Source organism: Gasterosteus aculeatus, chromosome 5 (assembly GCF_964276395.1).
Source record: "Gasterosteus aculeatus chromosome 5, fGasAcu3.hap1.1, whole genome shotgun sequence".
Lineage (NCBI taxonomy): Eukaryota > Metazoa > Chordata > Actinopteri > Perciformes > Gasterosteidae > Gasterosteus > Gasterosteus aculeatus.
Window position 1 is genome coordinate 4,603,116 of NC_135692.1, and position 26,506 is coordinate 4,629,621.

Sequence of the window (26,506 nt, forward strand, 5' to 3'; positions counted from 1 at the left end):
ACTGACCCACAGTCGCCCACAGTCAAATGTTGAGGCTAACATCCCAACATTACAGGTCATTTAGCAGACACTTTTATCCAAAGCGACTTACATTACACTTTAAACCCATGGCTTTTTCACATTTTGCCCGGGGAGCAATTAGGGGTTAGGTGTCTTGCTCAGGGACACTTCAACATGGAACATGGGGCAGCCTGGACTCGAACCACCAACCTTGTGCTTCCCAGCACACCTTCTCTAACCCCTGCGCCACAACGACCCCAACCACAATGCATTCATTGTCCTGACAGAGCTACTGCTAATAACTATTCTGGATTAAGCGTAAATGAAGTGGCAACAGCCGACACTGACACACGTAGTACACACATACCAACTGATCCAGCCAGTTCCTGATGGAGACCCATGAACCTGATATGCAGAAGTTACTGTCCAGCTATGATGAGATTTATAACAAACTCCTCCAGTTAAATGTCCCACTTAACACACACACACACTGCAGGCAAGCAAGTGCATAGTTTGAGGGACTGTAACCAGTCTGGAAGCCAAAACACAGTCCACCCACTCCTACCTAACTCCACCACAGAGAAACAGCCGACCCAAACCTGTAGGCTACACATTGATCACTTCCCTCACTACACGCCTCAGTTCAGAACTGAGCAGCCCACTCATGCAGGGGAAACCATGATAGCCTTAAGGGATCTCCCGCTGCTACAACGTAGGGAATTTAAAATACATGGAGGGCAGATTGGGGACACTGCATCAGACATGAGCTATAACAGCATCTGCAAACAAGTGGACGAGGGACTGAGGGAGTGATACACAGAGAATGAGATGATCAGAGGAGTCCTGCGGGTAATCAAATCTGGCAACTTCAGAGATATGCTCACAAACAAAGAAGAAATGACTGTCACAGAGCTGAAACGTTTCCTCCAATCTCATCTTGGTGAGAGGGGCAGCACAGAGCTATTTCAAGAACTGATGTGTGCAAAGCAGCATGAACATGAGACACCTCAGCAGTTCTTATATAGGACAAATGGGCTAAAGCAGAAGATAATGTTCACATCCGGGCAATCTAACTCTGTAGTTAAGTATGATGCATCCACAGTAGTGTGTGTTCTTTAACACCATCTACCAAGGTCTTGGTGAGAAACATGAGGATGTGAGGCGAGAGCTGAAACCTCTTTGTCACGGTGTGGTTCGCTTCATGTTATATTTTGTAGTTTTCTGCCACTCGTGTCCCCGGGTAACTTCACTTCCTGCCTTGTCATGTCATCCCCTGTGATCGTCTAATAGTTTCCACCTGTGTCCAATCACCTGCACCTCCCTAGTGTATTTAAGCCATGTGTGTCTGTTGTCACTGGTCGCGTCATTGTCTTTTGCCACGCAAGTCCTTGTCTTTCGTCGTGGACGTGCGTAGTTCCTGTCTCCCGTTTTTCCCCTGGTTCCTGTGTGTTTTTGCCCCTTGGCCTTTTGCTTTAACCTTTTTGACAATTAAAGTCCCTTTTGTTTTGCACTCTGCGTCTGAGTCCTACCTCCCGCAATCCCTGACACTCTTCTGTCTGACTCCAACGTGTCTGATGAATCCCTGCTGAGGCAAGTAATCAGAACAACCAATGAAGAAAGTGAAAGGAGGCGCAGACTCCATCCGTAAAGTGACACAGGCCCACAGTACTCATGCCAAACCGGAAAAGACAAATGGAGACGATAAGAGTACTGAAACTGAAAGTAAAGACAATTCTGAGACTCAGGTTGATGCCTTAAACCAGACCATAGATTCCTTGAAACAACTTAGAACACATACTCGGGCATCTGAACAGGCATACTGCCCTGTGTATAAGCAGCCCACTGATAAAGCTATGTTATAGAGAAGAAGACCCTTTGGATATCCTCAGAGAAAGGTCTACCTAACTGTAGCCAATGTTTCGCTTGTGGAGGTGAAGGTCACCGTGCTGTCATGGAAGAGGGACGATCTGTGACCGCATTCAAGACCAAGTCCCATTGCAGTGATGTTCCGCTGTCTGAAACTGTCGATGTCAGTTTAGCCACTTCGCCCCAGCTGTCCAAAGAAACACAGCCAGTCACAGACAAAGTAGCTCCACTCATAGGACGCAGATCCCTGCTAAGATGCAGCCTGGCTGGCTATGCTGTCACTGTTCTCACTGTCACTGGAGAAAATGTGAGTATCCTTGATCGTGCCTGGAAAGAGAAATATTTGCCCTCTCAAGTTATTCGACGCCTCAGTGAGCTCATTGACAAGGAACTGGGTGTGTTAGCCATCACAGGAGATGAAGTACCCTACGACGGATGGGTTGAGGTAATAGTTAACCTACAAGGAAATGACGACCCAGACCTGTCTATTCGAGTACCATTCCTAGTAAGTCGTTTAAAGATAGAAAGGCCATTGATAGGATTTAATGTAATTCAAGAGCTGATCATGGGGCAACAAAGTCGACCCGAGGTCCGCTCTATCCTCACCAATTTCCTTGTTGGAGCTATGGAAATTGACCGTGTCAAAGCTGAAGCAATAGTAAGTTTTGTGCAGACTCAAAAACTAGAGCAAGAAAATACTACTGTGAAGGTTGGTCTGAAAGGGGCTTTCATCCGCCCTGGAGAAGTTGCCTATGTCAAATGTCAAGTCCCTGACAATTTTGATTCTTCTGACTCATTGGTGTTATTTAAACCCAAATTCAACAGCTTACCATTAGAGAGACTAGACATAGGTGTGGGACTTGTGAAAATTCGTCAGTCAGACAGGCCCTATGTTGAAGTGCCTATAGGGAACCCCCCAGAGCAGGATGTGATACTGTACGGCAAGACTGTTATTGGCAGTATTGAGCTTGTGGAAAGAATAACAGAAGTAGCAGAGTCAGAGAGTCACAGGAAACAGGAAAACCTAGTACATCTTGCTGACTCTGCACTAGCTACTCAGATAAACAATGGCGAGCCAAACCCCACTTTGGCACCCTCCTGTCGACATAAGCCACCTCACAGAGGAACAACAGAAAAAAGTCAACCAGATGCTGTATGAAGAATCTGGAGCTTTTGCTCGGGATGATGACGACATTGGATGCATTCCTAGTCTCCAAATGAGCATCAACCTTAAGGATGATATTCCTGTCCAGCGAACCTGTACATCTATTCTCAAGCCACTCTACAAGGAGGTCAAGGAATATGTACAGGTTCTGCTTGCTAAGGGATGGATAATAAAGTCAAAATCCCCATTTGCTGCTCCAGTCGTCTGTGTCCGAAAGAAGGATGGAACACTCCTGTGCATTGACTACAGACTACTCAATAAAGAGACTGTGCCGACCGACACCCCTTACTAGCATTCAAGACCTAATTAACACCCTTGGAGGTCACAGCTGGTTCACCATTCTGGACCAAGTAAAAGCCTCCCACCAGGGCTACATCGCTGAGGGGTCTCGTCAGATGACAGCGTTTGTCACACCATCTGGTCTATATGAATGGATGAGGATCCCATTTGGCCTCTCTAATGCTCCAGCTGCCTTTGAGAGAAGCATGGAGGAAATGCTTGACAGCCTGCGGGATGAATGCTGTATCCCTTATCTAGACGATGTACTTTGTTACGAAAAATTGTTTGAATCACATTGAAGGGGTGAGGCGGGTCCTGAGAGCCCTGCAGCGCTATGGTGTGAAACTCACCAACAAAATGTGATTTATTCAAACACAAAGTCTGTGATAAAGGTATGTGGGGAGGCTGGTCTCTGCAGAGGGAGTACGGATAGACACAAAGGACCTGAATGCTGTTCATCAAGCCCATCTGTGAATTGCTGCAGGTAAAAGGAAATACAGAAGAAAACCCACCGAGAATATTGGAAAGAGGGAAGGGTGCCCAGCTCTCATTAAGGTCCCCAGTCCAGTGGACAATAGAACATCAAGGTATCCTCCACCAGCTCATTGACACACTTACCAGCCCACGTGTAGTAGCATACCCTGACTTTGACCTGCCCTTTACCGTGCACACTGATGCCTCAGAACAAGGGTTAGGTGCAGTGCTTTACCAGCACCAGGAAGGAAGACTGAGTCATCGCCTATGGTTCAAGGACTTTGTCTCCGGCCGAGAAGAACTACAGGTCTCACTCTGGAAAGCTTGAGTTCCTCGCCTTGAAATGGGCTGTTTGTGAGAAATTCAGGGACTATTTGTTTTATGCACCCCACTTCACCATCTACACAGACAATAACCCACTAACATATGTCATAGGCATATCCAAACTGAATGCTGTTGGTCACCGATGGGTAGGTGAACTTGCAGACTTCCGATTTGATATCAGGTACCGACCAGGGAAGAGCAATGTTGACGGTAGACACACTGGATATTGACAGGTATGTGGTGGAATGCAGCGAAGAATTGTCCAAGGAAACTGTATTCGCAACGTGGGAAGGTAGTCAGGCAGCAGAGAAACAAGACATTGCTTATGTGGCAGCTCTAAATTTTGCGCATGACCCAGAACCTCATGACGTAGGACATCTGCCTACTATTAACCATAATGAACTGGTCAAGGCTCAAAGAGAAGACCCATCAATTGGGGCACTAATAAGACTGAAGGAAACAAAGGGAGTCTTGTCAAATGAAGATCGGCGAGGATCGACAGGTACGCTGTGAAAACTTATGCATGAATGGGGGAAACTCCACGTCAAGAACCAACTGCTGTACGGGCAGACAAAGCAGCGACAACAACTCGTCGTCCCAACAAACTACCACACAGTGGCTCTTAAGCACCTCCATAATGACATGGGTCACGTAGGAACAGAGCGAGTTCTTACTTTGGCGAGAGATAGGTTCTATTGGCCCTTTGTGAAAAGAGACATTGAAGCTCATGTGACCATAAGATGTCCCTGTATCAAAAAGAAGAAACCTGTCGTTCACATCAGAGCACCAATGGGAAGTATCACCAGCACTTCACCACTGGAACTGGTCTCCATCGACTACATGAATTTAGAGAGAAGCAAGGGTGGTTATGAATACATCTTGGTTGTAATAGACCATTTCACCAGAGCGTATCCAACGAGAAACAAGTCTGGAAGAACAGCTGCAGAAAGAATTTTCAACGACTTCATTCCTCGTTTTGGATACCCAGCCAAGCTTCACCATGACCAGGGCAGAGAGTTTTAAAATTAACTATTCAAAACTCTACAACAACTAACCGGACTAAGCCACGACAGGACAACACGGTACCATCCTCAAGGTAATCCAGCAGAACGTCTAAACCGAACCCTGCTTCAGATGCTGAGAACCCTTGAAGAGAAAGCGAAGAGCAATTAAAAAGAACATCTACCACAGTTTGTGCATGCGTACAATTGCACCAAACATGAAGCCACGCGGTTTTCCTGTTTTACCTATTATTCGGGCCGTCCACAGAAGAGGAAAGCGATTCACCCAGAGGTTATGCAGAGAAATAGGCTTCTCTCATCCGTTTTGCCTATCGAGTTGCCTCCCAGAGTAGTCAACAATCAAGCGCTAGAGGCAAGAGGTATTATGATTGGCACCTGAAAGGAGTTGTCCTCCAGCCTGGTGACAAGGTCTTGGTCCGGAACCTGGGTGAAAGAGGTAGTCCAGGGAAGTTACGGTCTTATTGGGAACAAACTGTATGTCGTTCGGGAACAAGTGAATGACAACCCCGTCTACAAGGTGGCCCCAGAGACTAGTTGAAACAGAGTACGGACTCTTCACAGAAACCTCCTGCATGTTGTAAACGATTTACCTGTTGACCTAGCCCTATAGACAAGACCACACAACTCACGGAGTGAAGAGTGCAAAACAGACCTGAGAGTACACAAAATCAGAGGGAGCTATCTCAGAAGAGTGATTCTTCAGACACGGACGAGGATACTCCGAGGATTCAGTACTGGTTGAGGGTCCCAAGACAAACAGAAATTGAAATGAGAGTGGTGAGACCTACTTCTCAACCTTGGGAAAATGCAGCTCACATTCCAACTTCAGAACTGCCTGAAAAACCCAGAGTCACCTTACCGACAAAGGAAGCTAGCAGAAAAGCAAGACCTGCGAGAGATGACAGATGAGAAAACCCTGATGTCTTCATACCTGAAAGGGAATTGAGACAGGATGTACCAGAAGTGCAAAACAATGAATATCTTATACTCGTAGACCAAGCGCAACTGGGAGAGTATGAGCATGAGGGAACTAGGCCCAGTACAGATGAATATGATGGATCTGTCCTCTCTGGAGCTGTTGACCAAGAGAGTGAACAAGTCAGGAGGTCCACACGAGACAGAAAGCCAACATGGATATTGACATATGAGTCCTTGGGTCAGCCATCATACTACCCACACAGCTCCGTAAACAGTGTATGGGGACAGCCAATGCCGGTTTGGGGAATGCCGCCATATCTCATGTCACAACAGGAACATTGTCCAACATTTTACCAGGTATCTTACCAAATACCTCATCAGGCAGTGACATACCAGGCCATGCCTTACACACCAGTTGTGCCTTATTCAGTTCCTGTTCACATGCACTGAGAACACACACACACACACACACACACTTTGATCTATTTGAAACACAGTAAATATACATAAACTATGCAGACACTACAGTATGTTAAATTGATTGTAAGAATCCAAAGGTTATATGGTAGTGTTTGAATACATTTTCTTTTGTGATGTATGGAGCCAATTTTATTTTGTCCGGGAGCGTGTGATGTACACAAAATGTATTTAATTTGGATTAATTTGGAATGAAGAACATTTCTTCATTGTGTGTGGTGCTATCTATGGCCAGTAGGTGGCAGCGCTGTGGTTTTGCCCCGCCGCCCTAACTCTGTATTTGCACGTGTAGCGTCTCATTGCTTGAGAAGACGCTGACAGAAGAAGCCACACGTCTGCCTGTGTCATTAATTTCTATTTTTTTCAGGCACAAGTCTGTCATCAGGCTCTCTCATCCTGAGACCTGTAACAGTTACACAAGGAGGCCCCAAAGTCAGGGCATGTCTGTAATGAGCGATTGCCTCCAAACAGCTCTCAACATGGCAAAGGCTGAGCTAGCAGCTGGCGACATACAGCGCTAACAGTGTAAACAACTGTGCTGACAGATGTTAACCTGAGGGGGAACCATAGAGTGTGTATAAGAATTGGATGTTGTCATTGTGGCTGCCCTTTTAAGGCCCTCAAGTGCAGCGATTTTTTAAGTTTGGAGTTTTAAAAAACTTCCACATTTGCTTCACTCTGCAGAATCATTGCGCTTCCACAGTGACATCTTGGTATTAGATGGCGTCATCCCCTATACCTGCCGTTTGCTCACACTGCAATTAGGTGGCATGAGCTAGCTAGTGGTGGCACTGACACTCTGCTCACATGTACTGTATGTGCTAAAAGGCATGCTTGAGTGAACTGGCTACATAAACACCGCAAGGATGCTTGGAATACAACACACTCAGCTGGAGAGTGACATTATTCTCCACTCAGCGGGACACAACACTACCACATCTTAGAAGAAGTGGCGCTGCTCTAACTGAAGACAAAATGCAATTTTTACCCCGTACTTATGTGCAAAGAACTTTATAGGTATTATGTACTCCCTTTTTAGACAGCGATGGTTATTTGTGAATAAAAAATTCATTCCAAATTACTCCTAGGGATCAGACCCTAGGATGATCCCTAGGAGTATTCCGTAGGATTATCCCCACAACTCACCCACACGGCACTCTGAACTCTGTTTGCAATGAGCAACAGCAGCCTGCGCAGGTCGGAGCTGTGAAGACATGTAGAAGAATATTGCATGCACCGGCACAACAAAAATGCGACAGTCAGAGGTGGTCCGTCTTTCTCGCTGGTTCTTCCCATAGCAACTATCTCTTTGACAATGCGCTCCTCATCTTTGCTCTCATACACCAGAGTCGGGATGTGGCACTCAGGGGATTTTAAAAAGGAAAGGCGTCTGTTTCGGGTTTTCTGGGGGTCTCTGGAGCCTGTGATGCAAGTGTTGCAGAGCACTGTTCTTTTGATATGGCTCGTTGTAGTGGCAGAAGAAGTTTGACCCAGTAACCAGGGGACAGCAGTCATGCCAGACTGAGGAGCAGCATTATCCTCTTCCTTCAATTTCAAGAAAGACATAAGAATCATGAGGATTGATTCAAACAAAGATCTTAACAGACAGAAAAGAAGACAGTGAATATGTTGCACATGTTACAGTCGGCCTGTCTCTTTTGCGTCCCACTCTCACCTTGTGTGCCGAGGCCAAGGGATCCTTGAACAGAAACAGGTAGCTCTGTCCCATACCAATGATGTCTCCAGGCATAAGCTGCACTTCTTTTCTCAGAGCTTCGCCATTCCTGGTGAGAGTGGCGTTCGGAGAGGGCCGGAGCACAGTGGGGCCACCGACACAATGGCGTTGGAAATGGCAGTGCCGAGGAAGAATGTCCGGGGCAAAGAGAAGGGTGTCCGGCTTTGTGCAGTTGTCATGGTCGCTTTGCCGACCAAATGCAATGTTTGGCCCCATGAGTAGGTAGATGACAAAGTCCTGAGTGCAGAAAAAGATGAAAAATATGCCGCACTCTCTGCAAAAATCATGTGAATCTTCTATTATTTTGATTTGTGTCTCAACTCATTTTTGTACAAATTTAAACTTATTTATTATTTTCTATTGATGTGTTCCCAGCAGGTGCCCTTCTTTTCTTTAGTGTTTGATCAGAAGTACTTATACCAACCAACCGGCTTAGCTCACAATTCCCTCTTCTTTTAGATATGCTCTATTACGTTACATAAAAGTCTCTCTGAAGATATGCAGAGGTATCAAGCTAGTTGATTCAGGCCTGATTAGAGACAGTCTTTAATTAATCATTGCGATGAGATTGCTAAACAAGCATAATTTGCAGAGATTTTTATGTTTCACATTCCCACTTTGTCTTTTCCAACAGGACATCTTTAACCAGCTGAATTAATTCACAAATAAACTCCCTAAACATGGATAAGTGTTTCTCTATGATAGATGATTATATTCTTACGACGGGTCTTTTGGGGGAAAAAACTATGACGTAGAGCCTCTGCATACCTGCATGTATGTGTCAGTTGCTTGCTGTTAACACCATGTGTAATCAGCCAGGAAGCAGTGCCAGGTATATCTTTTTCTGTTTCCTGACTTTTTTTCTATCTACTGATCGCTGACCTATCCTATAATGATTTTCCCTCTGCATCTCACTTTATGCTGAGAAAACATGCTGTTAGACATTTTACAGTGAGCGTGGGGCATTTTGCATTATTAGTTCAAATAATCAATATAAATGTGCACATGTCAACAACAAGTAAACTTTTAGCTTCTATTGAAAGACAGTCAATCATATGCAGTTGATGGGCTGAGAAAATGGCTGGAGACCATTTATTTTATAAGCTGGAATGATGTTTTGTAACCCAGTTAGCTTCAATTTAAGTTACCCCTAATAATTGGTTAATAAAGCTATCTCCTGATTTCTTACTTACTTCCCAATAAAGATCAGGAGCTGTTAATGTTAACTTTCTCTGGTAGCAAAAAGGACAAAACGGTAGAAAAAAAAACCTAACTTATGGTTATACCATTCCCTAGTAATGCTAGGTTTTAGGTAAGCTACTTAGCCGAATATGCTAACGATTGCGGCTTACGAGCAGATAAAAACCCATTCCTTATCACAGTTTTTACTTGTATTTTTGGTTTGGAAAAGGCTCTAACCTCTTTAAATGCCACAATACCCTCGTGGGAGAGGGATTTTAACAGTCAATAGGGAATGGGAATTGCAGAGTATTTTGGGGTGGCGCCACTATCTTCAGAGAATAACCTGCTTGGCTATGCCATCCGTCAGAGGGAGGTGACAGGGAGGACATGTTCTTTGTAAACCAACCAAACCAAGTTTGCAACTTTTGTTAAGATAGACAATCTTCACAAATGAACACCAGTTTTGGGATCATTAAAAGTAAAAAGGAAACTCATCTGTCAATTTTTCATCATCAGATGTATGAAAGGCAAATTCTCTAACATCTCAACAAAGGGAAAGAGCTAGATATTGCTAGATATTGCATGTTAGTTAATGACGTTGACCCTTACAAATTAGCCTTCAAAGCCCCCAGTCAAGTCACTGGGGTTGGCGCCTATCTGGTGTTTTGCGTTAGCACCTACACCTCGCCTGCGATCAATAAAACCAAATGAGAATAAGACTAATGAATTAACCTGGAGTTTCAATCGTAAGCCGAAGAGAAGCTCAGAACTTTGTGACAGTGTGACTTTTACTGCCGGAACCGAAATAGCTGAATGACCGAAATAGCTCTTTTCCAACACTGTTGTGTATCTGAATGAGATACCTGTGCCGGGCTGAAGGCCTGCAGCGACAGCAAGTACGGACAGTCGTGGGGAGGGTGAATGGAGTACAGTATGGTGTTATCGTTGCTGCTCTCCGTCGCCTCCCTCTCCGACTCCTCCCTCTCCGACTCCTCTCCTTCCCGCTCGTCCCTCAGCGTCGGCGGACAGAGGCCCTCTGTTTTGGGCTGCGACCCGCTGTTCCCCTCAGAAAAGACTGCTGGGCTCTGAATGCAATTCTGTTCCGGCCTCTCGGAGCTCTGGAGCGAAGTTTGATTCAGACTCTTGCTTCGATCCTTGCAGCATTCATCACGACCGCTTTCCTGTTTTGTCCCTGTGTCGAAATCTAAGAGGTCCATCTCGCTTTTTCTCCTCCACAGTTTGTGGCCTCGTTTCGAAGTCTTCTCTATAAGAGTGGAGGTCACTCTGGAGCGACTCTTCTGTAGCTTTCGAGCCTGGGCGTTGATACCTGAAGGAGAGATAAATGAAAAAATAAAACCGTTTGGTTGAACCAGCACAAAAGTGTGCAAATTCAGTTGCTGTATAAATACAATAAGCAGATGAGTACTGCCATAGTGATAGGGCAACACATGTTTTTTTTTCTACTAATAAGCTGAGGGGTGTGTGAGAGCCAGTGCGTGTTGGGCCACTTTTATGTCCCGTGTTCATTCCAGAGTCAACACGGAGAAGCCCCGCACAAACAGACCTCATGGAAAGAAAGACAGAGCTCATGGAAATGACATAAAACGTTCCCCCACTCAGCAGGCGTCCACAAGCTGACACTGATAGAGAGCTATCACAAGCCACGGCATTCATCAAAGCAAAACACAAAACAGGACGCACTGTTACACCGTGGCCACAGCTGTGTCAACCACAGGCGGGGGACCTTCTGTAGAGATGATAGTGAGCGGTTCGCCCTGCTCATTTACGCACAGTGCTCTGGTGTCCAGTGTGTACGGAAAGTACTATTCTGCTGTATTGAGCTTTGGAAATATCAGTGGATACTATAATTTGCCGTGGAGATTCTAAAACGTTATATTAAAACTGAAGTGTGTCATCAGAGGAATGGGCTTATTTGACCTTGATCGTCCAAAATATTCTATGTATTTTCTAATAGCTGTAGGAATCAAATCAAAGCCAAAATTTGCAGGAAATTATAACATAACATAACTATAACAAGTTGTGAAGCTATTAAAATATGGTTTGGTCTTTGTGGCTTGGCAGATTGTCACTAGAAAAACCATGTGCCAAACAAACCATATTTTATAACTATAACTTTTATAACTATAAAACTGGATGTAACACTGGAAATACTAAATGTAATGTTACATGCTATTATTCCAAGCACACACCCTGAATTAGGACGAGACGGTTCCGCTGTAAAATGATGATCGAACCCCATACCCGCAGTAACTGTGTCTTTGTCGTTGGAAGTCTTCTCCTCTATCAAGCTCCTCCTCTGGATTTCAAACCGCCTTGCCAGACCCTTTTTGGGTTTCCATAGCGACTGCAGGATGAGGGGCTTCTCGTTGTCGCTCACGACTCGGAACCCTTCCGTCCTCCACCGATGGTCTCTGGTGGAGCCAATGGTGTCGCACATAACATAGGACTCTGCCTCCTCCTTATCCAGGCCATACCTATGTCATTGGGGGAAAAAATAGGATAACAAAACTAATGCAAGATAATGCATTTTAAATTGTATTCAATCCGGATTCTTGCATTGTTAAGCAAAATTAAACAATTTCTATATGTACGATTTGAAAACTCTATCAATAATCTTTGGTGCTTCTCATTCATACCACCAAAAGCATCCACCCCTGTGATGATGGACTGAGTCACCAGATGTAGGCAAGGTAAGAAAGTAAATAGAATACAACATCATGTTAGGGACCCGGTTTTATTAACAGTTTTTCCCCCAGTCTGTGCTTTTGTTTTTGCTTGTTTTTTTTTTCCACCTATAGTTTCCACCTGTGAGTTCCGCCTCCGGCCCCACCCCTCTCCCACGTGCCCAGCTGTGGCTCATTCCGGGGATCACTGGTGACGAGCATAAAGGCTCCTGCTTTCAGAGGCTCGTCGTCGTCGTCAGTCCGTCCCAGTACCCAGGCTGGTCTCAGGTGCCGCTGATACTGAGATACAGCAGCTAAACCAGTTTATTCATGTTTTTGGTTTGTTTTTGTGTCAGACCCACGGAGTGCACGTAACCTGCTTTTGAGTTGGACTGTGAGTATGGTGTCGGGCCTCGGGTTTCCACACCAGACCCTGCTTGAGCCACCCCAGACCGCCAGACGTCGGTGGAGTTTCCCTCCCTACTCCAGTTGAGCCAGAGGAGCGCTTTCTGTTTCCCGTATTCCCCTTGTTTGTTTTTTTGTGAAAAAATAAAAGTCATTTTGGCTGAAAATCCAAGACTGCTGTGCGTGTGCTTTTGGGTCCACCAAATTCACCTCACCCCCCCTAACACATCATCTGCATTGTAATTTTTTAAGCAGCGAGTACATGACAGTTCAACACATGGGGGCTACAAAGTAAGATTGTCATTCTAAAAGAAAACCCTTTGCTTAATTCAGTAGACTTGGTCAACAGTCTCAGTTTGTCTGGTATGGCTTACATCTAATGTTTACTAATGTTGCTATGTGACTGATTTGTGTGTCGCCATAAGATGTCTTTTCTATAGCCTACTTGTGTTTTACATGCTAGCATTTAGCTTCACTCCATAGTTGTCACTAGTGCTGTGGCTCAGTTAAAGTTACATAAATTTGCTTTAAACCTTTATGTGATTTTTGGTCACTAGGCGGCAAAGCAACAAGCTGAACACACAATATTGACATATTATCACCAAGTTGATCCTTTGAAGGTATTACCAAACAATTTTCTTTGCACATCGAGCAGACATGCACCACGCAAATGTTGCATGTCACTCTACCTTAAGCTCTAGTTTGGCCTTCACTAACTTAAAGGTAATGTTGACTCTTTAGCGGTTATATACTTTACTAGAGTCAGGCAACAGTCTGTGGATTCAACACTACATGCAACTCCGCTCACTCATCTAAATCTAACCGTTTCAATTAGATAACAACTTTAATGAGAAGTACTTCACTATACAAATATGCTGACTGATCTTTTTTTCAGTTTCCCTGAACTAATCATTATCATAAGATTACCATGGCTAATCCATTGGACCATGGCATAAACCACAGAAATGAATTCATCAAGAGTTTTAACAGAGCCAGAGGGCTAAACCTATTTGCTAACTCATTACTGAATAAAAAATCTAATACCGATGCAGCTAAATGTCACCGGAGGGAAAGGAAAACCTATTTACTCTTTCATCTTCGGGCTGAATGCCTTACGTTTTAATTAGTGGTGGGCCGTTATCGGCGGTAACGTGCTGCGTTACAGTGAGACTCTTATCCGCGATAAAGAAAAAATAGCGCAGATAATCTATTCTCAAAGTTGGGTTGGGAGCTGGGTCTATACTACGCAAGCTATGATGATTTACACCTTGATATTCTAGCGCGGATGTATACCTACGAGCACGGATGTTTACCTAGCCAAATTGCACTGTAGGGGGCGAGAACGAGACGTGCTAGCATGGATGCAGCTACGAAGTCACCGGGTTTGCTTCAGGGAAAATTTATTTTTGAGAAGCTTCCCAATGGAAGCCTCGACAAGACGAAGGTTGTTTGCACCTTGTGCAAACAGGAATTAGTTTACTGTAGAAGTTCTTCATGTCTCAAATACCACGCATCGCTTAGCTAACGCGGAAGATGCCGGGCCAAGCACTGATGTAGCGCAGGGGAAGAGTCGTCGTCAAACTACTATGTTTGAGTGCAACTGAGGCAAGCCCGTCAGCACAGCTTTATCGGCTAAGCTAACGAATCTCCTCGCTCAGTGGATTGCCACCAGCTGCCGGCCCATCAGCGTGGTAGAAGATGACGGGCTCGAGCTTGTTCTTCAGGCGGCCACAGGTGATCCATCTTACAAACTACCTGCTAGGCGAACTATCATGAGGAGAATACATGACCAGCACGCTGCAGAGAAAGCCGCAAAAGATGGTAGAGGCGAGGTGTGTAGCACTGACTGGGGACCATTGGACATCTGTCAACAACGATAACTACCTCGGCGTTACTGTACACCTTATCGATGCCATTTGGGAACTTCACTCCTTCGCTTTAGGTAAGCTACATTATGTAATTTTGAATTACATCATTCTGATCTACTTTGTCTGTCCATTAGGAGTCATGAAAACAGAGGAGCGTCACTTTGCAGAAGCGTGTGCCAGGCAGTTTCTCAACGTCGCTAATCAGTGGGGGATAGCTGACAAAATTTGCACTATTGGACTACAGCGCTCCTAATGTGATTGCAGCAGGGAGAATGCTGCCATTCAAGCATTTGCCCTGTGTTGCGCATGCTGTACAGAGAGCTATTGTAATTGTATTGTCACTTCGGGAAGGTGGTTTTGATGGTGCGCTGGCCAAGTGCCGTAAAGTGGTCGGACATTTCAAACACAATCCGGCCAACTCAGACGAGCTGAATGTCCAGCAAGCCTCCCTTGGACAAGTTCAGGAGCCACTCGTGCAAGATGTTCCAACACGGTGGAATTCCACCCTTGAGATGATCAACCTGCTCTGCAGCCACTCAGGGAGGAGAACCCTGAGCCACCCAAGAAAAAAACAGTCCTGCTACTGATGGGATCAGATACAGAATCAGATGGGGAGACACCAGAAGACAATACTGTGGAGAGGTACAAGGTAGAGCCCAGTGCCAGTCTTGATCAGTGTCCACTGAAGTGGTGGTCGGAGCACACTGCTGTCTATGGTAAGATGGCCCACATTGCCCGTAAATACTTGGGGACTCCTGGCAAAACGGTCCCATGCGAGAGACTTTTTTCTTTAGCAGGCCATATTGTGCAGAAGAAAAGATCTAGTTTGTCACCAGAAAATGTGAACAAGCTAGACTGCCTGAGTGACTGGTGGGAGAAGGAGAAATAGAGCTTGGACTGATTGACACAAAGCTACTGACTGTAAACAGTTCATCACAACCTCTTATGTACGACCTCTACAGTTCAAAATTCATGTTTAACTGAATAAACAGTTAGTAAACACAAGTACATCTTATTGAGCATGATTTATTTTCATCACCAATTATCATAGTAGAACAGCTTTCTCAAGCAGTTTGTGATGCATTTTGGAAACAGGAGATGAGCCCCAGGTCTAATGTGCCACCTGGCTTGAGAAATCTGTTCTCAAAGACTTACTTTTAGTAATTATTTGGGTAGGACACATATTCTAAATGCCTTCGGCAGAATTCAAATGAGCCGTTTTAATCTAGATTAATTCCAAGATTACAGTGAGATTAATCTAGATTAAAGAAATTAATCTATGCCCACCACTAGTTTTAATCATTCCATTATGTTTCTGGCTGAAGCGTAAGCAATGACTGACAGACATCCACTCTCCAGAGTGTGGCCGTAAAAGCCCTGGACCGACACAGGCGGTCTCTCACACAAATCTGTGGTTTGTTCTAGACCTTTTCAGGACTACTAAGTAAACTATTTGGCACACACACAAAGTGTGCACTGCACTGCAATTATAACAAACAGAACAACGGGTTAGGGTTAACTTTCATCTGAACATACTAATCATAACAGCATAGACATGCCCTCCTTTCAACAGCCGCCAACATTTTGTCCATTGAGGACTCTTCTGACTGATTTTTATATACAAATGATGTAGCACAAAATATATTGCAGCAGATGAAGCTGGACTATAACTCAAATAAGGACCCACATAAAAAAGTAGACACAGATGGCAGGCAGACGCGCACACACGTTTGCAGAGGACACATGTTTGGTACCGTTCAAGGGCCTCTTTGACGAGCTCTTTGCCGCTGGAGTGCGTGGTGGCCAGAACGCTCTTATAGTGAGCTCCCTCACAGATCTCGTTTCCAAAGATCTTCAGGATCCCTGGAGCTGTTATCTGATTGGACAGCTCAGACGGGTCGTCCGCTCGCAAAGCCTCTACAGGGAACACTGCCAAGGAGAGTTAACAACAAAGAGATGAAGTTTGGACTGTGGGTCTCAGTTGTGGTTCCTTATTATTGATGGAAGATTTACCATTTATCGCATACATTATCATAACATACGAGCAGGTATTAACATGAGTCGGCTGAGCCAGTTCCTCGGTCCTCCATCTCTCGCATGCAGCAATGTTATTCAAAAAGAAAATCTTGCAATTTAAGTGTGTTTAATGGCATTGCTAATCGTTTCCCACTATTTCCCATCGATCGCATCTTTTTGTTAGAGGGCCAGTTAAACGGCAATAATGAATCGTGTTGGTTATGAATTTGTTGTACACACCCAAGGTGGAATAACGATAATGACATCATTGGGTAATGAGAAAAGCCTGTCCAAAACCAAAAAAGACATTATACAACTGTGACTAGTCAACCAAGCCTTGTCTGTAAAAAACCATCTACAATCCATCTACAATCCATCTATTGGATTGGATCTAAACATCCCTGGATAAACATGCATGGAGAAGTGTGAATTCGAGGTGACATACTGCTTTGCTTCTTGGATTGGATGGACAGCGTGGCCCGGATTCCTGATGCCAGCGGCATGGAGCCCGAGTTGGAGGTAGGGTCGCGGCGGAAGACGCCCGAGAGGCGGTTGGTTTGGTGACGGATGCGGCTCCTGCCAGGCTGTTTGACGGCCACAACCTCCGCCGACCTGCTGGTGGAGGAGCTTCCCGCAGATGTAGCTGATCTGATGAAGAGAGGAGAGGATCCGGGATCAAGATGCTGAATCCCTTCCAGATTGTCTATTATGTACTTTGGGGGCCTGTGGAAGGGCAGTAGGAGAGGTATGTTTCCTGTGGAGTGTCCCTGCAGGGATGAGTCCTAAAAGGCCTCAATTCTTCAATGGGTTTTTGGTTAGATGTCTGAAGTAAGGTCTGCGGTTAACACAAGGAGAGTGTCACCAAACACCCCTCAAATTTTTGACCTCTTAGAAGTGGATTGCTAATAAGTGGCTAACATGTTGTTGTCACAAATCATAGAAGTTTTATTAATTTAAGAATATTACTGTAAGTACCTCTAAGCATATTTTCTGCAAAAAAAACAATGGAAATATCCCATTGGCTCTTTGTCAAGCGAAACAATGGGATGCTAACATCCCTGGTTAGCTGACAAAAATATGTCACCCTGCAGTACGCTATGATTTGAAAGGATTAGGGGGGAGAGAAATGAAGGAGGAATGATACAAAAGAGTGAAGAACAGGGGAAAGAAAAACAGAATTTAGAACTCAAATTCATGAAACGGCAAAAAGAAGATAGCAAGATGAATAAAAGAATGTACAATGTTGGCATAAAAAAGCGGAATGAGGGGAAAAAGAAGAGTGGCAGAAAATGTGCATAAATTGGCACACAACATCTTTACAGGCTAAATCACAAAGGTCCTTCACCAGGCCACCCTCAGCTTCCTGCTCTCATTACATTAAGGAAATAATGGAGTGTTGTTTTACTTCTTACCAAGCCTGTAAGCTTCTTATCGCCGACGGTTCAAAGGTTCTCTGTATTCTGTACTGCACTTTTTTAATTTTTAATTCTTAAATATTTTGTGCATTTTAACTAACTTGTATAACTTTATTTTTAAACTAACCCATAGCCTTATATTACTAACCCATGGAATTATATTTTATTCCTCTTGCACTGTTGTCGTCCATTGTCGTACTGTTATGCACCAACCGCCAAGTAAAATTCCTTGTATGTCTGACATTTTATGGCAATACATGTTTCCTGATTCCTAATGCCACCCTCAAAGATTTGAGGTTCCTGTTTAATGATGTTCGAGAAAGGCGCAGTGATTTGCAGTGGTTGAGTGATTTTGAATGCATGAAACAGCTTTGGTGGTTAAATGCTTAATTTAAAGCTGGAGAAACCAGCATTCCTTTCCAGTCCTGAAGACCGGGAGAGAATTAATAATATATAATCTTTTCTGTATTTTATAACTGCACTATTCTCCTATTTTAACTTGTTTCTATTGTCTGGTCTTTTTTTGGACAATGAATGTTGTTTGTGTGATGTGTTTCTCTTGCACCTTGTCTCAATGCTTTTAAAATCTAAAACCCTCGTTGCTGAAATGGGCTGCCAAATAACCTTAACTTGCTTTTTATTGTATTTTTGTTGATGTTATGAGTATATAATTGTGATGTTTTCTTCTTTTTTATTTGGTTTAATCTGCGATTAAATCATTCTGCACTCTACCCTTTGAGTGACTAAAGCACTTCTCCTGAGGTACCTTAAAACAGAAGAGTAGCCTCACTGAGAGCACAAGAAGAGAAATAGGGTGACGAATACGACTGTTAACCGTGCCTATTTCACACCTAAGTGACTAAAGCACTTCTCCTGAGGTACCTTAAAACAGAAGAGTAGCCTCACTGAGAGCACAAGAAGAGAAATAGGGTGACGAATACGACCGTTAACCGTGCCTATTTCACACCTTTGTATAAAAAGAGTTCATGTACTCACTGCTGAGATCCATCACTTGTCTTCCCTCCCAGTTTGACAAACCGTCTCCTCGGCAAAGCTGTGGGTAAACCAGCTGCTCTCGGTGGGAGAGAACGCAACTCGTCCTGGGAGAGCTTCGTTTGACTCATTCCCGTCTGATGGACTTCAGTGCTCTCACTCAACCTTAATTATTCCACATTCATTTCACGCGCGAGGACAAACGGTTGCCATCTTCGCGTCGGGTTGTCGGTTCTGCGATACACGGAGATCGCGTGGGGTCATTCAGGGTGGAGAGGAGGGGGTCATCCGGGATTGGCGTCACAGTCACTTTACGTACCGGCACCGCAGATGTTTCAGTCCTTAGGGTGGCCAGATGCTGAAACCGAAGTCCGGTGTACGGCACCCCGTGGCCAAGAGGTCGCGGCTTCACGTCTCTGTTTCTGTGACTCCGACACGTCAGGTGAGAATAGGTGAGCGTGTGGCCGAATCGGAACACCTCATATTATTACAATAGTTATTATTCACCACGGGGAGATGGAGAAAGTTTCGATCCAAACTCGGCTCGAACCCGCTCTCCAGATGTGCGCAATGGTTGGAGCGCCAAAGCGCACACACGCGACCGCCCACCCGTGCTAAAACTTTCAAAATAAAATCCTCACAAGAGAAGCGTTGGATACCGTTGAATGTGTAGAGGTGAACTGAAAGCTGCAGAGAAACTCCCGTCCACCATGAACCGAATGGAAGGGCCAAACGCTGCTGCGTTATATCTCCATTTTCTGGCTGCGCCCAGAACTGAAAAGCCTAAAATCAGCGAGCTTGCTGTTGTACTATAGCCTAAGTCTAATTTAGCGTTATGTAACATAGTTAAACCAGTTCAATTTAAATGGTTGAACAATGCCACCTACTGTTAAATACTGGTACCTACACCGACCAAAAGACGGGAAGGGTTGTGTCTAATCCTACACAGCATTGTTGATTACCATGATGTAACGTGCTTTTCTATGCCCGTGGACAATATTTACTTAATTTACTTTAACTATTAATTTATGGTGTGGCTAGCTTTATTATTTGGGATGTTAGTTGTCTTTGTTTAAACTTGTGTGTGTGAAGTGTGTGAGATGTTTTGTATATGTTGTATTGTCAGTAATGTCCGTTTTTAGCTAGCTAACATCAATACTATGTTGTCCTCCTAGGCACGTGAACCTCAGTCCCTTTTGTGTCCGTTATTGTGTACAGGTATGTCAGTGTTAGTGCCATTTTCCATGTTATAATTTAGATTTAGATCGATATTATTTTGATTCATGTTTATTGACGATTTATTATATCATAAGTATAATTACACTGTGATTACATAATTGTACTCATAATTTGCATGTTAGTTAATACACGTTTAGTGTACATGCTTGGCGTGATACATAGGAGTGACGCGAGTGAGCGCACTGACTTATGACGTAAGCCACCCGTGCTTTGACGAAGCGAGAAAACGCTGTGTAATTGTCCTCTGTCAGATCTTTCAGTAAAGCGAACGGAGCGAACACACTGTTTTCTACCGTTGTTCAACACATTCAACACGCGTAGACTCGTTCTTTCCGTTTTGGAGTGGTTAAATGAATGAGGAACTGGAAGAAGCAACTGCCGAACGTAAGAAGGGAACTTTAGCCACTACAGTCAGGTTGTTCAGTGTGATAAATCTGTATATCACTCTACGGCATTACTTAAAAGTATTCCATCCCATATTTGGGGAGTTTTGGGCTCCCTGATACAATATCAACCATAAAATGTAGGCTATTTGTATTCGTAGATTTGTCTTACCAATTTGTGGCACTCTGTGTCCCATGCAGCTTGGCAGCCATAAAAGAATGCTTCACCCAAAGAAAAAAGGTCACACCAACTTTGGGCCCTCATTTGATTGGACACAGACATTTCTGCGGACATTATATACATTGTTTTTAAAAAGGGGCAGTGTAAGGTCCAAAAAGGTATTGCGTTGCCTGAGGGCAACAGTATGCCATGGAGGGATATATTTTTGTTTATATGTTCCTTTATATTTCTTATACATTGTATAAGTATTTTGTGCTCTACAGAATTGTTGATTAACATGAGGCACGTGAAGCTCAATCAGGGTCAACACCTGTGGTCTGTTTTTTGGCCTCTACTCCAAAATGGCATACCCATGATATAAAGTCTGCAACTTTTTTCCTGTCCGGATAAAAGTCTGAACCCCTGTAAGTTTTCTGATGTGCACAAATCTGTCTATTGGTGAAGAAATAAGTCAATATTATTCAAATGTGAATAAATCCCCTGAAACAAAAATACTAACAGCCCCATAAGCCCTATAAAACATGGAGATACCAGGCTAAAAATACATGTACTTGATAGCCCAGTGTGTGGACAGTTAGCATGGAAAGTTTTAGGGTTCATAAAATGAAGATAAACTGCTCTAGAAAAGGTTTTTTTGCAGGCCTCACGGCAGAGAAACGACAAGAGTCCAAATCTGGAAGTCTGGCTTTGGTTGGCCAAATGTCGTGGTTCACCTCTTTTTTTGATCGTCTGATCGTATTGGATCCGACAAACACCACGTGTAAAAGACCGCTCCATTAGCCACTCAGCAGCCAAAATGGGAAGAGCGTAAACTGACAGTCAAGTGTGAAGATTGGCTGAGAAAACCCCCTTAACTCCTAAAACCTTACGGGAAACGCAGAATCTCACAAAAAAGAATTGATTGGATAGATCTCAGAATTTCGTTCAAAACGTCAAATGTAAGGGGCGTTAAAGATTCATGTGCTTGTGATGCTTTGTGGTTATTTTCCTCTGGCTTTTATCTGAGAGAAACGATGCGAATCTAACCGTCTTCCGCCCTGTCTCGGCTACCGATTCGGTGTCTTGTTTTCTTCGTTAGCTTCTAGCTTCACGTGATACATAAGCACTGCCATGTGTAATTTATCCATGTTAATTTGCGTAACATATTTAATGACTTGTTAGAGTTGTATTTGGAGTATTTTAAAATTGATTAGTGTAGATTGTAGCAAAGACTAATGTTTCAAACAATGTGAAGCATTTGTAGATTTGTTTTTGATGAGTACACAATACTCCTGTTGGAAGGTGGTTCTTGCTCGGTTTTGGCTCAGTTCCGAACCAAATCTAGTGATGCTCAGGCAAAGAGGGGGAAACACCAACAGTCAGAGTACAACGTAATTAAATAAAAACAAATAATATGATTATTTTGTTCTTGAAATATATTAAATAAAAAATATCTTTTGTCGTCCACCATGCCATTTATACGTCTTTCAGCAGTCTTAATTGGATACGATGGACTTCTTAGTATAGTGATTGACTTGCTAAAGGAAAAACAAAAAACAGACCATTCATCCATATTTTCATATCTTGTAAAACTAATCTAAAGTTTTTCTCAAGCCATGCCTCTTAGTTTACCATGATAACATAGTGGGGAAACACTTGGACTAATTCTTACTATAATGTTCTTTGGGCCATAATTCACTATTTCAGTAAATAGGACGGACCTTGATATACCAGGGAAAACAAGCCATGCACTGATAGACTGATTTTTAGATAAGGTAATAAAATAGATTCTTTACATGTACTATGTCTATATTAACATATATGTAAATGTAATCTAATGAGCACATTTATTTAGGACAATGAATAGGCCGTTACCCTGGGTACTTTGGGTTCCATTATCGTGAGTTACAGGACTCTGCAGCTAATCAACACAGACCCTGCTATAAAGAGTATATAAATAAAATAAATAGAAACAATTATATTGTTGAGTCTGCAAGCTCTGTCATTGTATAGTTTGCAAGACAAAACAGAGCTGGTGATCATGGTTGACCCCAATGACATCATCAGGAGTTATTATTTTGCCTTCACCGAGCTTCCTCCAGAACCAACATGCTAAGTGATAGGTCAAGTATGACAAGAAATGTAAACTTGATGTATAACATTGCGCCTTTTAAGTTCTTGTTTGTCCTCAGGAGATTTTTGGTTTTAATGCAGGACATTTCAGTAAAGGACTTCTAGGTGGGAAGACATTAAACATGTAGCGGAAAAGCTCAGGGGCAAAATGTTCAGCTTCCAAATAAAAAAAAAAAACAGTGTAAAGAAATTACAAGATGTACAGTGACAGTGATTTAGATATAGATTTTGTCTAATGGATGTTTGATTTCTTCCTCAGGTAATTAGAAGCATTTAGCATTTTATTACTTGTGCACTGCTGTCTTGTTGTCTATTGTTGCACTGTCTACTGTCCTACCCCTCCCCCACCAGCAACGACCCTCTCTATTCTGGAGAGAGACGTTAACCGGCTCTTTAGAAGACTAAATCCCCGTAAGGCAGCCGGTCCGGACTCAGTCTCCCCTCACTCCCTGAAGCATTGTGCTGACCAGCTGTCTCCGGTGTTCACTGACATCTTCTACACCTCCCTGGAGACATGCCACGTACCAGCCTGCTTCAAGGCCTCCACCATCATCCCTGTCCCCAAGAAGCCCAGGATCACAGGACTCAATGACTACAGGCCCGTCGCCCTGACCTCTGTAGTCATGAAGTCTTTTGAACGGCTAGTCCTGACCCACCTGAAGTCCCTCACCAACCCCCTCCTGGACCCCCTGCAGTTCGCCTACAGAGCCAACAGGTCTGTGGACGATGCTGTCAACATGGCCCTCCACTACATCCTCCAGCATCTGGACTCCCCAGGAACCTACGCCAGGATCCTGTTTGTGGACTTCAGCTCTGCTTTCAACACCATCATCCCGTCTCTGCTGCAGGACAAACTCTCCCAGCTGCACGTGCCCGACTCCACCTGCAAGTGGATAACAGACTTCCTGTCTGACAGAAAGCAGCACGTGAAGCTGGGGAAACATGTCTCAGCCTCTCGGACCATCAGCACCGGTTCCCCCCAAGGCTGCGTTCTTTCCCCTCTGCTCTTCTCCCTGTACACCAACAGCTGCACCTCCAGCCACCAGTCCGTCAAGCTCCTGAAGTTTGCGGATGACACCACCCTCATTGGACTAATCTCTGGTGGGGACGAGTCCGCCTACAGGTGGGAGTCTGACCATCTGGTGTCGTGGTGCAGCCAGAACAACCTGGAGCTCAACGCTCTAAAGACAGTGGAGATGGTTGTGGATTTCCGGCGGAACAGAGCCCCACCCTCCCCCATCACCCTGTGCGACTCCCCCGTCACTATTGTGGATTCCTTCCGTTTCCTGGGCTCCATCATCACCCAGGACCTCAAGTGGGAGCTGAACATCAGCTCCATCACCAAGAAGGCTCAGCAGAGGTTGTTCTTCCTGAGGCAGCTGAAGAAACTCAACCTGCCAAAGACGATGATGGTCCACTTCTACACGGCCATCATCGAGTCCATCCTCTGCTCCTCCATCACCGTCTGGTACGCTGCAGCCACAGCCAAGAACAAGGGCAGGCTTCAGCGGGTCATCCGCTCTGCAGAGAGGGTGATCGGCTGCAATCTGCCGTCCCTGCAGGACTTGTTCGCTTCCAGGTCTCTGAAGCGAGCTAAAAAGATCGCGGCCGACCCCTCCCACCCCGGACAAAAACTGTTTGTGCCCCTTCCATCTGGGAGGAGGCTGAGGTCCATCAGGACTAAGACCTCCCGCCACACGAACAGTTTCTTCCCGTCGGCAGTCGGGCTCATCAACAGAGCCCGGTCCCCCACTGACTGACTATAACATTCCACCGGTCACTCCCCTTCATACTGCACATGCCACTTTAACTGCAATTGTTCGTTGTTCGTTAGTGCACTTTATGCTTAATATTTTTCTTTTTAACTTTTTAACATTTAATTTTTTTTAACTTTATTCCCTTGTTTTATACTAACCCATAGCCTTAGCCTTATTCTACTAACCCATCGCATTAGCATTTCATTCCACTTTATTTTATTACTTGTGCACTGTTGTCTTGTCTGTCTACTGTCGCGCACTAACCGCCAAGACAAATTCCTTGTATGTTTGACATATTTTGGCTAATAAATGTTTCCTGATTCCTGATGCCTGATTCCTAAAGTTGTCGACCTCGAGTCACGGAGCCGGCGCAACAACATCAGGGTCATCGGTGTACCTGAATCTATGGAGAGGCCTGGGCCGACGGCTTTCTTTGCTGGGATGCTCGAGGAGGTATTTGGAGGGGTCCTCGATTCACCTGTGGAATGTGAACGGGCCCACCGAGCCATGGCACTGAAACCTCCACCTAACCAGCGACCAAGACCGGTCATCATTCGTCTTCTCAGGTTCCAGATAAAGGACAAGATCATCCGCCATGCCCGGACCATGAGGGGTAAACTGAAGTTTTGCGATCACCCCATCCTTGTGTTTGAGGATTATCCTCTAGAGGTTATGGAGCAGCGGAATGAGTTTAAGGCGGTCATGTCGAAGTTATACGAGCGAGGGTTAAAGCTGGCCCTACTGTACCCGGCCAGGCTTCATGTCAAGCTGGAGTCGGGAGGTAGGAAACACTTTCCCACGGCAGCTGAGGCTGAAGCCTTCATCGCATCTTTGCCACCGCGGAACACCGAAGTCCCAAATCAGCCCAAATCCAAGGGACGAGGATGGCAGGCCAGTATGCAGACTGTTGTATGGAGTTGAGTTCATATTTTGTTACATCTTTTATTGACAGCGGTGACCTGTTCGCCCATATTTTATATATTACGGAAGTCAGACTCTCTGCTATGATTAAAAGTTCCCTATAGCCTGTCCCCTTTTACTGTAGACTCGTACCTTGAGAGCTGAGAGTCAATTCTTCCTTTTCATTTATGTTTACAAGAGAGTTAAGCGCCGATGACTGCGGCGTGGTACAAATTGTTTACACAATGGTACCTGAATTGTTTTTTGTGTGTGTGATGTGTGTGTGTGTTAAGTTGTTCCAAGTTTGCTTGCGGCTATTGCCGTGCAAATGTTTTTATGTAATCCCAGAAAACTCCATGATTCATTTGTACTGTTTATATGATGGGTTGTAATGGTTTCAATATCGTTGGAGACTCCCAACACTGCATTGATATGGGTGGGAATATTTTTTGCAATATTCTTGACCTTGATAACTTAAAACTATTAAATTATAAATATAATTATTCATTGTTACATTTAAATATCAGAAGTCTAAACAAACATCACTCTGATTTAGCTTCTTTACTGTCTAACTCAAGTTCTCATTTTGATGTTATTGGGTGTAGTGAAACCTGGCTTAATGACTTCTCATATGCAGATTTACTTAACCTCGGTGGGTACAAACTATACATTAAAAATAGACCTAATAAAACTGGTGGAGGGGTCTGCCTTTATGTAAAAAACAGTCTCCAAGTAAAAACTTTTGATTTTTATCTAGAGGATGACCACTGCGAGTCCTTGTTTATTGAGATTAACAATAATGACAAAATATTTATTGTCGGGGTACTCTATCGCCCACCAGACGCTGCTCTCAACACTTTCTTCTATAAATTGGAAGATTTATTGCATAAACTGAATAAGCATAAGAAAGAGTGCATACTCCTTGGAGACTTTAACATTGATATTTCAAAGAAAGACGGGGTAAAACATGACTTCATGAACACATTGCATTCCTCCTCTTTCTTCCCCACCATTAATAGATTTACTAGAATTACACCGACTTCCAAAACGATTATTGACAATATCATTACCAATATTCAAAATACGAAGCTGATGACGGGAGTCGTGCATT

General features: G+C 44.1%; 1 protein-coding gene across 16 annotated transcripts in view; it reads right to left on the reverse strand.

Annotated features, from left to right (window-relative positions):
• The window catches only part of LOC120818905 (ras-associating and dilute domain-containing protein), a 32,126-nt gene extending 12,512 nt beyond the window's left edge, over nucleotides 1-19,614 (reverse strand). For 13 of the 16 annotated variants that reach the window (XR_013467732.1, XR_013467731.1, XM_078103210.1 and 10 more), the window contains exons 1-7: nucleotides 18,827-19,614; nucleotides 16,861-17,063; nucleotides 16,154-16,328; nucleotides 11,705-11,937; nucleotides 10,306-10,769; nucleotides 8,201-8,497; nucleotides 7,672-8,070 (exon numbers count right to left, since the gene is read on the reverse strand). Coding sequence is in view for 14 of the 16 variants with exons in the window: in XM_078103210.1 (XP_077959336.1) it covers nucleotides 7,672-8,070; nucleotides 8,201-8,497; nucleotides 10,306-10,769; nucleotides 11,705-11,937; nucleotides 16,154-16,328; nucleotides 16,861-17,063; nucleotides 18,827-18,954 (1,899 nt within the window). In the remaining 2 variants the exon portion in view is untranslated. Of the gene's footprint in view, nucleotides 1-7,671; nucleotides 8,071-8,200; nucleotides 8,498-10,305; nucleotides 10,770-11,704; nucleotides 11,938-16,153; nucleotides 16,329-16,860; nucleotides 17,064-17,390; nucleotides 17,511-18,826 lie in introns of all 16 variants that reach the window. The other 3 variants (XM_040175795.2, XM_040175794.2, XM_040175791.2) reach the window with 2 other exon arrangements.
• Between the last annotated feature and the right edge of the window lie 6,892 nt (nucleotides 19,615-26,506).